The sequence below is a fragment of the Rhinoderma darwinii genome, chromosome 4 (genome assembly GCF_050947455.1).
Source record: "Rhinoderma darwinii isolate aRhiDar2 chromosome 4, aRhiDar2.hap1, whole genome shotgun sequence".
NCBI classification, from domain to species: Eukaryota; Metazoa; Chordata; class Amphibia; order Anura; family Rhinodermatidae; genus Rhinoderma; species Rhinoderma darwinii.
Genome location: NC_134690.1, coordinates 80422805 through 80437793, shown reverse-complemented (window position 1 = coordinate 80437793; position 14989 = coordinate 80422805). Strand labels below are relative to the sequence as shown.

The following is a 14989-nucleotide window of genomic DNA, read 5'->3' as shown; positions in this document are numbered from 1 at the left end:
AAACGTTTCCAGCTTCAAAAACGGCTGAAAATTGGGGGCTGTTTTCCCTTGAAAACAGCTCTGTCATTTTCATCTGTTTTTGATCTTGCGTGTGAACATATCCTTAAGGCCCTGTTAACACCGCTTTTTTGCAGGCAGGAAAATCTGCCTTCAAATTCTTGCCGATATTTTCGCGACGTTTTTAGCTGCATTTTTTCACCCGCGGCCATTGAGCTCCGCAAAAACACTTTCTGCTTCCCACTGATTTCGATGGGAGGTCAGAGGCAGAACCACGGCAAGCATGAGCATGCCGCTTTTTTTTTTTTACCACATGTACATAAAAAAACAAAAAAAATATGCCTCAGCCTCCAATTGGAATCAATGGGAAGCGGTTTTGGACGTTTTGTGCCGTTGATTCCAACGCGGTTTCCGCGTCAAAAAACTGTGTGAACTGGGTCTAAAGGAGGAAAAAAAACAACAAAAGAGCAACAATTCCACAGCACAAATAGACATGTAGCTGAATTTTTAAAAAACGCACTACGGGTCAATTTATGTACGTTTTCTCAGCAGATTTTTTTCCACAGTGTGCAGATGGGACTAGTTTTGTTCTAACGTCATTCACTTCGCGGCTACTGTAATACACTGCGCACTTTCCGCAATTAAATCAGTTGTAGAAAATCCACCGCACAGTTAACATACCCCAAGGCATCATGCACACGAGCGTGTCCGATTCCCGTCCGTGAAAAACGCGCATGAATCTTGGGGGGGGGGGGGGCGGGTGTGTGTGTGTGTGTGTGTGTGTGTGTGTGTGTGTGTGTGTGTGTGTGTGTGTGTCGTTATGCATCAGTGTGCTTTGAGAGTGGCATGCGTTATTCACGCACTCGCAAAGTACATCTTTTTTTTTACTTATTTTCAACTGAATTGGTGTAAATTACGCACCAAACACGCATGTGCGGTCTTCACGCACCCATTGACTTCAATGGGCGCGTAGGGGCGTGATAACGCACCAATATAGGATATGCAGTATGTTTCACGCAACGGACTCTCGCTGTGTGAAAAATCACTCGTGTGAACGGCCCCAATGAAATCAATGGGTCCGTGTGCTGTGCGTTGTTTCAACGCACGGACGTGATTCACGCTCGTGTGAATGGGGCCTAAATGTCAGAAGAAAAATTCTATTCATAAAAAAACAAGTCCACTGCAGAAACACTTCAAAAACAACGGGAGGAATTAAAACTGGAATTTTATTCTCCAGTCTATCTAAAGTGTGCTGGAGTAAGTGGCGCACATGTCTAAATTTATTTGGAGCATCTGTGGCGATTTCCGCTTCAATTTACAATTCTGAAGTAAACTATAGACAATTTGTCAGTGCACTACCTCTTCCCAATTTATTTAAAAACGGCGAGTTGCAGAAAAAGTCTTAATTTTTTGCGCAAATAAGACGTGCTAAAATTTGTTTCTTTATTCGACCACAAGTCTGCCTCCCCTCCCCCTCAAGTGTGTAGGCTTATTTTACATCCAAATAAAAAAAAAAAAAACCACTAAGGCTTACCTGAGGTAAAATATCCTGACTTACCTCTGTTCAGATCATTCACATTTACCTGCATTATTTAACAAGGTTACAGAAAACCCTAATGTTACAATAGGGTGGAAGAACGTTTGTTTCGTAAAATTTAGGCAAATTTTTACCTCAAACCAGATCTCTACTGGCGTACAATGGCCTACGCTGCCCATAGCAACCAGAGTGCAGCTTCAATGTTATAAACTGCTGCTGAAAAAATGAAACCTTAACTGAACCCGATTAGTTCCACTGTTTCTCTGAGGCGGTTTCCATACATGAGGTGTAGTGTGAACGACTATACTGTACCTCATATGTCCAAAGCAACTAAGATGGTGGCTGCAAAAAATTGTTTGCTTGTCCTTTTTTTTTTTTTTATACAAATCTTTATCCTGTGCGTTCACTTTCAAACTAGTGAAGCTAAAATGGCCACAGAAGCCAATTAGATTATTGCTTTCATTTTCCAACCTTCACTGGAAAATTCTGACTTTTTTTATGAGCAAAATCTCCTGCACTCTGTCTGAGCCAGTTTTTATACATCAGGCCATGCAGCAGATACAACAGGCACTAAAAACACAACATAACATATACTGGACCTTACACTTACTAGATTACGAAAAATTCTGAATAAATCGGACCTAGTGAAAAAGCCAAAGAATCCTCAAATAAAAAATGTGATATATATATATACACACACACACACACTATTGGTTTAGTCAGTGCTTGTAGCTTTGAGAAATGACACGTTATTTTACAATTCTATGCTAGAGACAATTGGCGATATTATCAGCATTTCTGGACTATCAGATGCTGTATTAAATGTAATCTAATCATTTATATTCTAATACATGTGTTACTTTACACTGTACCAGAATTACATGAAACATGATCATCATTACACGTACGCTATAAATATATACATGAATTTTGAGCTAAACTACATTTACATACGTGACCTACAGTATCATCTGCATTGAGGTACACGGTGAGGTCAATGCTTCCTCAGCTGCTAATGCAATAGTGCTCTATCAGTAATATATTATTCTAGTCATCTTGGACCCTCATTGTACTGTATAGACGCAGAAAACAGACCCTGACCCCTCAGTAACTCCATAGCCCCCACACCGGAACATACAGAACTACGACCCTTCTATAGATCCTAAGCTGTCACTCTTCTGGACTGCAGCCGTCCTGCCTCCTCCTCCAGGCCACCATCCTCACAGCTTCAATGCCTAATCATTTCCATAAATCAGTCAACAAGCTGATGTCAGGGACATGGAAACCATTGCAGTGACCCGTGTGACATGCCAAGCACTGCCCCCCCATAAACACTGGCCCATATTACAAGCCGGCACCGTGACCAGATCGAAAAGAGGGATTTCATCAGGTAGAGAACCTACAACGTCACTAGGCCAAATCCTCCTAGAAGAACAATAACAGGAAGCTGTATGTGACAAAGAAGAACCAGGCTCCTATGGACATACCACTTAGGTTTATTTATATTTTCCATCAATGTATTAATCAATGCTACATATAGGCTAGGTGATATCTACATAGGTGACAAAAGACCCCAATCTACAAGCATAGGAAGGGGGAACAGGGCCAGGATAGGGGGAGACTGTATAGACATGGGGGACCTTTATCATCAATAACAATGGGGGTGATGATGCAAGCAGAGAGATCTACATTAGTGGCATACAATACATGAGCCCGAATCATAAAACAACAATATAAGGAGGTGAGCTGGCATCAACTACCACCATAATGAACAAAGTCATGAGTCTCCAGCACTGCAGTCCTGTGAATAGGAAAATACGTCAATAAAACAGATTAATGATAAAGATTATTTCTACAATAATACGTGTATGTCGTGCTAATAGGATTGCTAGAATTCTCCCCCTCCTAGAGACATCGTGCTGTGCGTACACTGGGGGTTATGTGGAATATACAGTGCGCAGGCCTATACAGACAGTTTTAGATTACGGGATCACACAGTTATTAGGCCCAGCAATGACCTCCTGATAACACAGAGCACAGGAACACAAGGCCCCAGTGGTGGAGGTGCCATGTCCTGGCAGCACTCTGCTATTGTATAGCCCTGTGTACAATGCCTACATGTGTTATCTCCCTGAGCACACTGGCGCCCCTGACACGCACCAACACCATTACTCGACTGTATTTTACGATTATTGCTAACACATAAGTGTCATTTTACGCTAGTGACCAAGGAGAGCCTTCTAAGGCCCGGCCCGTGTACCTCTGTCTACGCCGCACTCCCCCCCGATGTCTCCGCTTCTCTCCGGCACCTTCTCACCGATCAGCTGAGGACGCGAGGCCCAGATCCCTCCGCGCACTACTTTACAGCGCTGGATCCTTCCGCATCAGCACTGCTTCAGAAAACCCATAGCACGGGCCTAGCCGGTATCCCTCCGCGAACTACTTTACAAAAAGGGGGAAGGGGGAAAACGCAGATCCCAGAAAGGTCTACCGTGTTTCGTGAGTGATATAATAAGAATAATAATAATGGCGCTCACTCTCAGGGTGTTGTGATAAATACCCTGACGTCCGCTCGCTGCTGACGGGCTTTTTTGATTTCTTTTATAGATCTTTATTTCCGTCGATTTCTCTGATAAAAAGGGATTTCGGGCAGAGTTGGTTGCCTCACTGAACCCCCTCCGCTAGGTGAAATCGGTTTATTTCCGCCAGGGTCACCCTGTCGAGCGGGCGGTTACAACACACGATGTGTCGCTCTGTGAGTTCCCAAGACGAAGTGTTATGTGTCCACTGCTTATTGTTCGGGGATGTATGCGAGGCGGAGGGATCTGTCGAAATGTTCTCCGCCTTTCAGCGCAGGGATCCCTGTGGATAGGCAGAAGTAATCCGCCATGGTTTCCATAGCAACCTCTCGAGCGTCTCAAAATGGCGGCTCTGTTACCAGAGATTCTATTCGAGTGTAACGGGCAGGCACCAGCCCCGAGCAAGGATTTCTATCAGCTGATTGTCAGCCGCAGCGAGGCAAGTGCGGTAGTGGGAGCGATCTGTGTGAGGGAGGCAGAAAGGAGGCGCTGTACGGGCCGCGGCCAGGAATAGTGTGTGCGTGTATAGAAAAGCCTGAGGGGGAGGAGGGACTATGTTACCTCAGATAAGTATTGCTTCTTAAAGTGCACGTACACATGAAATTCTGGTGAAAACAACTTTTAACTGAGCCATATGCTGGTGAAACATTGGACACAAGTGGTGGCAGACTGGCAGAAAAACAGACATTTTGTGTATTTATAACTCTTATTCTCAGTGATAGGATCCTATGTAAAATAAAGCAATTGCATCAAGGGCCCATAATCCAGCCATAGAAGAGATAGTGGCACTAACGGCACAAGAAAATAAGTCCCCTCAGTATACAAATGACTGTTTTATATAGCCTGACCTCATTCGATAGGGTGATATGTAGCGGGTACGGGACATTCGTACACTTTTTCCGTTGACCACTTCCTTTTTTCGGACAAATTGGCAAACCAAAATTGTATGATAACGTTTATAAATAATTTACGTCTATAGCTCGGAATATTAATGTAAACACAATGAAGCCATGTTGCTTACTACCATGAGAACGTTGCGTCCAGTTGTCATGTGACCACATCGGCAAATGGCTCCAACGATGTCCGACTATTAAGTAACATCGTCAAAGATCCGCATGGTCAAATAGCTATAGTGGTATATACAGCGCGCGATTCCGTAGGGTCACATCACTGAGGTCATTCTGCAGGTCAGTGTGATTTATGGCAATACCAAATTAATATTTTTTTGTTTCACTACTTTTTTTATTTATTATTTAAATAGTGTTTTTGTGTTGTCCTATTTTGAGAGCTATAACTTTTTTGATCACTTTTTATTCCATTATTTTGGGAGTCAAGGTAACCAAAAAACAGCAATTCTGGCATGGTTTGTGTTTTGTTTTTTTTTTGTGTTTTTTTTTACAGCGCTCACCGTGCAGCATAAATGACATGTTTGCTTTATTCTCTGGGTCAGTACGATTCCGGTGATATCAAATTTTATATCATTTTTTTTTATTAATGTTTTACGACTTTCAAAAGTAATCTCTTTTTTTTCTTTATATTCTAAAGGCCATACATTTTTTTTATTTTTGCACTGACGGAGCTGTTTGGGGGCTTGTTTTTTTGCGCGACGAGCTGTAGTTTTTATTGGTACCATTTTGGGGTACTTGAGACTTTGATAACTTTTTTTTTTATTCCAGTTTTTGGAATACTCGGTGACCAAAAAACAGCGATTCTGGCATTGCATTTTTAATTGTGTTTTTTTTACGGCATTCACCACACGGGATAAATAATGTTCTATTTTTATAGTTCAGGTCTTTCCGGACATGGTTATACCAATTATGTATAGTTTAATTACATTTTTTAAATTTTTTTCCAATGATAAAGGACGCAAAAAGTGGGGAAAAAAATAAATTTTGATTTTAACACTTTTATTTCTTGTAAACACTCCTTCACTTTTTTTGTCTTTTAGTCCCTCTAGGGGATTTGAAGGCATGACCTCTGATCGCTAATAGGGTTTGTTAACACAGGTCGTATGCGCTGTGAATAAGTCCGCAGAGAAATCCAAACAAAATTATGTTTCATGTGTTGCGATAGCGACGTGTCCCTGCTCCTTATGTCTGGTCATCGGTGATGACGCTGCGTCCCATGTGATCCCTGCAGCCTGTCATTGGCTGAAGCAGTCACATGGGACGCAGTGTTGTCGCAGTAAGCTAACAGCACGGAGAACAGCTGAGGGGCAAAGAGCCGTCACTAGGGCAACGCCACAGAATATGTTCTTTGACATGGGAACCTATGGACGATGTTTGCCACTGTCTCCGTCTTGTTTGTCTGTGTTTTTTGTTTTTTTATAATCACCTATAGAAAGGCCGCCATGTTCTACAAGTAAATATGCGCATAGTGATATCTGTTCATCATTATTTCACCATTGGTCCTACCACTTAGCCCATGTACGTGGCCTCTGTTTACCCAGCACATGCATGTCATGTATCCCTGTTGCTAACTGAATGATTGGGATCACATGATGTGTGGGGGGATCACATGACTGACGCCACGTTTAGTCCTATTCAGTTAGTGCATGGATGTATTACACAGGACTGCTCTGCGGGCTATACCATTCTACTGGGCAGAGGCAGGGGCTACTACACTGGTATAAGAAAGGGATGTGAGCAGAATTTCTAATACATGTATATCAGAAAATGGTATGATTTCCTATTCTATAAATAAACAAAAAAAAAACGGACATTTACTCTAACAGGGTTTTCCAGTATTTTTATATTAACCATTGAAGTACCGGAGGGTCTACCCCCCCCCCCTCCCCTCTTCATGACCTATTTTGGCAGAATTTGCTTGTTGCTGCATTCAGAGAGCCATTACTTTTTTTTTTTTAATGTTTCCATTGATGTATCAGTAGGAGGGCTTGTGTTTTGCATGGCAAGTTGTATTTTCAATGGCACCAATTTGGGATCCATATAACTTATTGATTAACTTTCTCGTGGAGGCAAGAGGGAAAAAAACAGCAATTTCGCCATTGTTTTTTGCATTTTAAATTTTCCCTGTTTACTGTATAAATAACATTTTGTGTTGTGCCACTTCTGCACAATAATGGCAAATTTCATGGAGAACAAATAGTTTGTCGCCACATTTTTTATTTCTCCATCAATAAGGCCTCATGCACAGTTCCGTGTGCCGTTGAACGGCCGCTAATGACGGTTCCGTGAATCACGGACCGCACACGGATGGCTTCCCTGTGTAGCCCGTTGTTTCATAGACCAAATCAATGCAAAGGCCGAGACTGTTCTGTCAAAAACGGGCAGGAGTAGGACCTGCACTACATTTGACGGAACGGCCGCACGGTTCCGTTAAAACAACGTAAGTGTGCATGGCCCCCTTGAAATTAATGTGTCATGGTGCTATCTGTTAAAAAAATGGGTAGCACCCTGACAAAAAAAACTGAAGTGGGCATGAGGCCTAAAGCCGTATGTGGGCATGTTTTTGCGAGATGAGTTATATTTTGTAATAAAACCATAGATCATTGGTATGATTGCCGATGGGATGACAGTGGATGCCCCCTCCCTCTGTCAAACCCCTTAGATTCTGTGGCCGCTATTGACCATAGCATCTAGGGGGTTAATGGAGTAGCAGTACGCCAGGGTCTTCCCTGTTACTGTATAGTAACAGCGTGGTCACAGGGATCTGCAGCGCCACTCGGCACCAGCAGATAGTTAGGGTATGTGCACACACACTAATTACGTCCGTAATTGACGGACGTATTTCGGCCGCAAGTCCCGGACCGAACACAGTGCAGGGAGCCGGGCTCCTAGCATCATACTTATGTACGATGCTAGGAGTCCCCTGCCTCGCTGCAGGACAACTGTCCCGTACTGTAATCATGTTTTCAGTACGGGACAGTAGTTCCACGGAGAGGCAGGGACACCTAGCATCGTACATAAGTATGATGCTAGGAGCCCGGCTCCCTGCACTGTGTTCGGTCCACTACTTGCGGCCGAAATACGTCCGTCAATTACGGACGTAATTAGTGTGTGTGCACATACCCTAAATGCAACCACCGTTCAAATGCAGTGGCTAACTGTTAACTGCCTACCGATAATAGTTGTTCTGCAGTAGGCAAGTGGTTAATGGCCTATCCTTAGGATAGGTCATCAATATCAGATCGGTAAGGTTTCGACTCCGGCACCCCTACCGATCATAGTTTACTAGGCACAGCTCTGTACAAATCAATAGCAGGAGTCTGACCCCCACCGATCTGACATTGATGATCTATCCTAAGTATTGACCATCCATGTAAATGTACCGGAAAACCCCTTTAAGGCCTAGTTCACATTTGACTTAGGGGCCTCCGTCGCAGATGCCGCTGAAAATCCCGGAGACCATAGTGCAGCATGCTGCACTATTGTTTCCGGTAAAATCACGGACACCCTGGCGGAACCCATTAAAGTGAATGGGTTCCATCAGCTGCCGGTGGTGTTCATGATGCAACGCAATCGGCACTTCCAGTCATTCCATTGTTCTGCTGCTCTGACGGAGGCTGCTAGCCGTTAAATATCATAATGCAAGATATCTTAGGTTTTCTGCCACACCATTACCGCCCCGTGAAAATGTACCCTAAACCTGTTTCGACCAATGGAACAAATTTCCATCAGTTGGATTAATCGTTTTAGTCCCAAAAACGTGGCAATAATTTATAGTACTTTACGGTGAGATCGTTAATGGGGTTTTCCAACCTTTAACGGGCTGGAGACTCCAAATAGCATAATATAGGGTTCCATGCACACCTATTAAAATGTACACCGCGCCAAGTGTTCCTGGTCCCGTGCCGACTCTTGCATCTAGGGAAGAATGCCTTTGTAATATTGCATCCGATTGAACATCCCATATTATGCTTCTGTATGAATCTGACCTCCTTATGAAATCGGAGGCATAGCGAGGTACAGGGTGGTCCTATACACTTCTAGGGTTGCCTTATTATGACTACGTACAACTCGGGTCTTGCACAAAGCCGTAATACGATCTTGTGCATGAGGCTTAATGGTATGTTCACACAATCTGGTAAGCTGCAGAAAAAATTCTTCTAGATATCTGCATAGTAACCGCACGCTGATTACAAAAATCACGTAAAAAAAAAGACAAAACAAAAAAGAAAAGGTCTCCTATACAGTAAATATACCGTTTGGGATTATTGTTTCTTCACCAATAACCTCATCATCGGGGTAAGGTTTTCTGAAAGGAGGGTGAATGCCCTGCTTCTAGTAACAACCAGAGAGGTTTCCTACGTAAAATTTATATTTGTATCACCATAAATAATCGGCACATGACTTTTCCTTGCTTGGCTGCAGCTATTGTGCAATTTTTAGTCCATGAGATGTTGCCCATTCATTTACATGGAGTAGTACAATGGGCCTCTTGTATAAAAACTAGTGCTGACAAAAAGTGGAGGTGTTGCTTGTAGTAACCAATCATGTTCCAGCTTTTATTTTTTAAGTACAGATTAGCAAATGAAACAAGTGATCTTCTATGGAAAACATTTCTACTTTTCGAATTATCTCGTTTTTATACGGGAGGCCCATTGTTAGTAGTCACAGGCAAGGTTCAGGTATCCCACATGTAAAATATAAAGTTTTCCAAAGTAATATGCTTTTAGAAAAAAAAAATGCTTGTGGTAAAAAGTAACCCCACATCAGTGTCACGTGGTAGCGCCCCCTATCGTTTCTGTTCTGCAGCGGCAGAAGGTGGACCCGCATGTGCAGTTGCTACTTACCTCCCCTCCATGCCCGCTGAACTGCTCACTGAAACCAGGGGCCGGAGCTACAGCGAGCTGGATGCAACTCACTTAGCAGTCATGGGAGTGATTTCTCTTCTGAGAGGTCAAGCAGCAAAGGAAATATTTGGGCGAGCCGCTGCCCACCCGCAGACACTGCTGAGAGACTGGCGAGTAAATGGCCCAAAATAGCTCACATCATTTTTTTTTATTTTTTTTATTCAACTATTTTTGGGGACTAAATGTCTGCTAAGTTTGTGGGTAACCCCTTTAACTTGCAATATTGTGGTCTGGACACAATAATGATTTGCCACTTTTTTGCTATAAGCAACAATATGATCTTAGAACCTTTTTTTTTTTTTTTTTTTTTTTAACGATCAGAAAAGAAAAAATCAGCTGGCACTACTCAACATACGTGGCAATTTCCCTGGAGTACCAAAACTGCTGGGTAATGTGGTTCTTCAGCTGCATATATGGGTGGTGCAAACCAAGTGTCCCTTCAATATCCACATATACAAAGCAAGAAAGTTCATGGCACTCACCCTTAAAGATTAGCAGCAGTTGTTTATTTGTAATTGCCCTTTTACACCGGCCAATTATCGGACAATCGAGCATTCACAAAACGCTCGTTCCCTATAATTGCCCTGTGTAAACAGGACAACGATCAGTCGATGAACGAGCAAACGCTGGTTCATCGGCTGATTGTATCATTTACGCAGCCTAAAATATTATCGTTGTCGGCAGCACACCTCTCTGTGCTGCCAACATGATTGGAATGTATGGGGACGAGTGATCGGAGTAATGAGCACTCGTCCCCATACATTACTGATAATAGCTCCTTGTGAAAGGAGCAAACGAGCGCCGATCAACAAGCTGGCTCATTGATCGGTGCTCGTTTACACAGCCTTCTTACGGCCGTGTAATAGGACCCAAAGTCACGATGGCGGTTTTTAAATGGGGTCGTACACTTACCAGTCGGCCTATTGTCACTTGGCGTCCCTCAGGCAATATCCCAAGGCAGAAATGTCCGTAGGCCGACTGCTATGTGTATGTCTCTCGTTTGAAAACCTACCTGCATGAAGACTTAGAATTAAGAATTTCTGTTAATTTTAATTATAAGGTTTCATGGTGACCTGAGCCCTTTCAAACTCTCATTACTGCCACGAAATTCTAGCTTGCTACATACTTGCCTTTCCCTGAACAAGTACTTCAGGGAGATAATGTAATTTTTGACAGACTTTTATGTTTTTTTCCCTTAAAATATATATTATGCCCCAAAACACTCACAACCTAATGCTTTTTGATACACAACAGTGCCATAAACAGTGCCCTTATTACAGTGGCACACACATGCCCCCAAAAAAGTGACCTAGTACTCTCCAAACAGTGCCAGCAACAGTGCCCCTTCTCTTACCTAAATCGTTAATGACACCATAAGGGTTTCCGTTGCTTTTTTTTTTGCGGAAACAATAGGACTGTGCTATTGTTTCCGCGAAAAAATCGGAGACTTTACGGAACGGAACCCATTTGAAACCGAAGCATTACTATTGAAAACAATGGTAATGCAAGCAGAAGCTATGGTTTTAGTTTGCCTTTCCTTTCATGTGTTCCTCTGACGGAAAGGTCTAAGGAACCCATGAATGGAAGGGTGACGCTGATGTGAACAGGCCCTTAATGGTTCTTCGATGGCAGCAGGAATCAGCCTTTGTCCCTGCTGTCTGGACTTGCACATCCATGCACACACGCTCAGGCACACTTATGCAGACGCAAATTCTGGTCCTTACATCTATCACTGAAACGCCAATGAGAGAGAATCCTACTCTTTTGGGGATCCGAGAGGTGTTCCTTGTTTTGGAAGTTTCCCGAACATTCTAGGAGAGTAGGCATGTACTGCATGGGTTACCTAGGCCCTCACTTTTGACGTTTTAGGTTCTCTTCGGCCTCCTGGCCTTTCCTACTGTTGTCCTGACATATGTAAATTGAGTAGTTACAACAATGCTGCACTTCTTCATATTATTGGCAGTGGCTTATCTCCCGTGGAAACCAAGGATTGGCATGTGAATATTCAACATGACTGATCCTTCTTTCCCCCATTATCTGCCATCAGGGGAGAGTCAGGGCATCGCCATACATATTAGATAGTTGGCGGGTTCAACCAAATTTCATTTAATGCGTATAATTACCTTCTGTATTGATTTATTGCATCTTTTTCTGTTGACCATCATACATTCACATGCTAAGATTTGTTTCCAGCAGATAGAGAAGGCCCTTAGCCTCCAGATCTGGTTAGAAATCCCAATGCCTGAATCAGAGCAATTTTTTTTTATATATATATAGCACAGCGTTTTTTTATTTACAGGATAGGTAATAATTTTTCGGATCAATGTGCCCCACCGTTGTGACTCCTACTGATCTTGAGAACGGGGATCCCTAACCTCTTGTTCCTCACTGTACCCCCCCCCCCCACCCACAGTGAGGAAGAGCTTGAATGGAGTGGTGGTGGAGCATGCGTCCGCTGCTCCATTCACTGTCTATGAGAATGACAGAAACAGCTGAGTGCTATACTCGGCTGTTTCTGTAATTTCCATAGACTTTGAAAGGAACGGCGGCGCCCATGCTCGACCACCGTTCCAATCTATGTCCTCCTCACTGTGATTGAGCAGGAGGATGTGAGGGTTCAGGTCCCTCATTCTCACATTCGGTGGGGGTCCCAGCAATATACTATATATGAAGAGAAACTGAAAAATAAGACTTCCATTGAGATTAATGGAACATGTATGGGCAACTTTATTCACAGTAAGAACTCTACTAGAAAACGATGAAAACATGATGTTTATGAGGAGACTGTTCTAGTGACCATAAGAAAGTCTTCTATCAATTTCAGTAAAAAGAAATGAGTTTGGACAGCAATGTTTTTCCTCAGATCAGAATACCAAGTTAGAGCATTGTAATATTACATGGAAGGACAGTAGGATGTGTGTTTATAAATGTCTCATTCTCGTTCTGGGTTCTAAGGTTATAATGCGATGGTGGAAAATATCCCTCAGAAGTGAATTTCGAGAAGTAAGACCAGGGGAACTTAAGGAATCTCATGAGGACTTTGTGGATGACTCACTGCTGCATGGTAAGTGGGCAAGCTTCACAAAGCGAATGAGTAACCAAGTAGTCACGTACCTTCTGCTGGAGAAACTTTACAGGATTTTCGATGCTTGTTCTGATTCTGTTTAGGTCCTTCTAGTTTCCTCTTTTACAACCAGAGGGTACGTTGTGAAATGCTTTCTTCCCTTGAAAACTGTAACTTCTATTTCCTAAGATCATTAATGTGCAGCTCTGTGCTTCTGATTCATATTCCGCTTGCATGGAAGTAGTAAAACCAACTTCCTCAATTTTTTTTTTTAGACAACTCCCCATCGTTCCTCCCTTACTAGACTCCACCTCTCCTGTATTAACAACAAACCCTAACACTCAGAATGAAAAGCACTCTGTCTATTTGACTTACATGACTCTACGCTCATATCAGAAAATCGCAGAAAACCTATTTTCATGGGAGCATTGCCAAAAATACCTCCTTTCCTCCAAATTAAACAGAAGTCCTTATTATAACTCTATTAACTTGCTGCAGAGGAATTAATGTAATGCTATTTGTTTGAATTGTTGCAGTAATATGTCTGAGATACATAAAAATATCCAGTGCGCGTGTGTGTGTGTGTGTGTGTGTGTGTGTGTGTGTGTGTATATATGTATGTGTGTGTGTGTATGTGTGTATATATATATATATATATACACTACCGTTCAAAAGTTTAGGATCACTTAGAAATTCCCTTATTTTTGAAAGAAAAGCACAGTTTTTTTTCAATGAAGATAACCTTAAATTAATCAGAAATACACTCTATACATTGTTAATGTGCTAAATGACTATTCTAGCTGCAAACGTCTGGTTTTTAATGCAATATCTACATAGGTGTATAGAGGCCCATTTCCAGCAACCATCACTCCAGTGTTCTAATGGTACATTGTGTTTGCTAACTGTGTTAGAAGGCTAATGGATGATTAGAAAACACTTGAAAACCCTTGTGCAATTATGTTAGCACCGCTGTAAACAGTTTAGCTGTTTAGAGGAGCTATAAAACTGACCTTCCTTTGAGCTAGTTGAGAATCTGGAGCATTACATTTGTGGGTTCGATTAAACTCTCAAAATGGCTAGAAAAAGAGAGGTTTCATGTGAAACTCGACAGTCTATTCTTGTTCTTAGAAATGAAGGATATTCCATGCGAGAAATTGCCAAGAAACTGAAGATTTCCTACAACGGTGTGTACTACTGCCTTCAGAGGACAGCACAAACAGGCTCTAACCAGAGTAGAAAGAGAAGTGGGAGGCCCCGCTGCACAACTGAGCAACAAGACAAGTACATTAGAGTCCCTAGTTTGAGAGATAGACGCCTCACAGGTCCTCAACTGGCAGCTTCATTAAATAGTACCCGCAAAACGCCAGTGTCAACGTCTACAGTGAAGAGTCGACTCCGGGATGCTGCCCTTCAGGGCAGAGTGGCAAAGAAAAAGCCATATCTGAGACTGGCTAATAAAAGGAAAGGATTAATATGGGCAAAAGCACACAGACATTGGACAGAGGAAGATTGGAAAAAAGTGTTATGGACAGACGAATCGAAGTTTGAGGTGTTTGGATCACACAGAAGAACATTTTTGAGACGCAGAACAACTGAAAAGATGCTGGAAGAGTGCCTGACGCCATCTGTCAAGCATGGTGAAGGTAATGTGATGGTCTGGGGTTGCTTTGGTGCTGGTAAAGTGGGAGATTTGTACAAGGTAAAAGGGATTTTGAATAAGGAAGGCCATCACTCCATTTTGCAACGCCATGCCATACCCTGTGGACAGCGCTTGATTGGAGCCAATTTCATCCTACAACAGGACAATCACCCAAAGCACACCTCCAAATTATGCAAGAACTATTTAGGGAAGAAGCAGGCAGCTGGTATTCTATCTGTAATGGAGTGGCCAGCGCAGTCACCAGATCTCAACCCCATAGAGCTGTTGTGGGAGCAGCTTGACCGTATGGTACGCAAGAAGTGCCCATCAAGCCAATCCAACTTATGGGAGGGGCTTC

General features: G+C 42.7%; 2 protein-coding genes across 13 annotated transcripts in view; one reads left to right on the top strand and one right to left on the bottom strand.

Moving 5' to 3' along the window:
* TRIP12 (thyroid hormone receptor interactor 12) overlaps positions 1 to 13159 on the bottom strand; it is a 180802-nt gene extending 167643 nt beyond the window's left edge. For 4 of the 8 annotated variants that reach the window (XM_075861249.1, XM_075861257.1, XM_075861256.1 and 1 more), the window contains exon 1: positions 3795 to 4355. The gene's annotated coding sequence lies outside the window, so the exon portion shown is untranslated. Of the gene's footprint in view, positions 1 to 1846; positions 1872 to 3794; positions 4356 to 13042 lie in introns of those variants that run through there. The other 4 variants (XM_075861253.1, XM_075861250.1, XM_075861251.1 and 1 more) reach the window with 4 other exon arrangements.
* FBXO36 (F-box protein 36) overlaps positions 3918 to 14989 on the top strand; it is a 48899-nt gene continuing 37827 nt past the window's right edge. Inside the window, exons 1-3 of one of the 5 annotated variants that reach the window (XM_075861261.1) lie at positions 3918 to 4033; positions 4142 to 4289; positions 12884 to 12992. In XM_075861261.1, coding sequence (XP_075717376.1) covers positions 4278 to 4289; positions 12884 to 12992 — 121 coding nt within the window. In that variant the 5' untranslated portion in view covers positions 3918 to 4033; positions 4142 to 4277. Of the gene's footprint in view, positions 4034 to 4131; positions 4290 to 4398; positions 4553 to 12627; positions 12805 to 12883; positions 12993 to 14989 lie in introns of those variants that run through there. The other 4 variants (XM_075861263.1, XM_075861262.1, XM_075861259.1 and 1 more) reach the window with 4 other exon arrangements.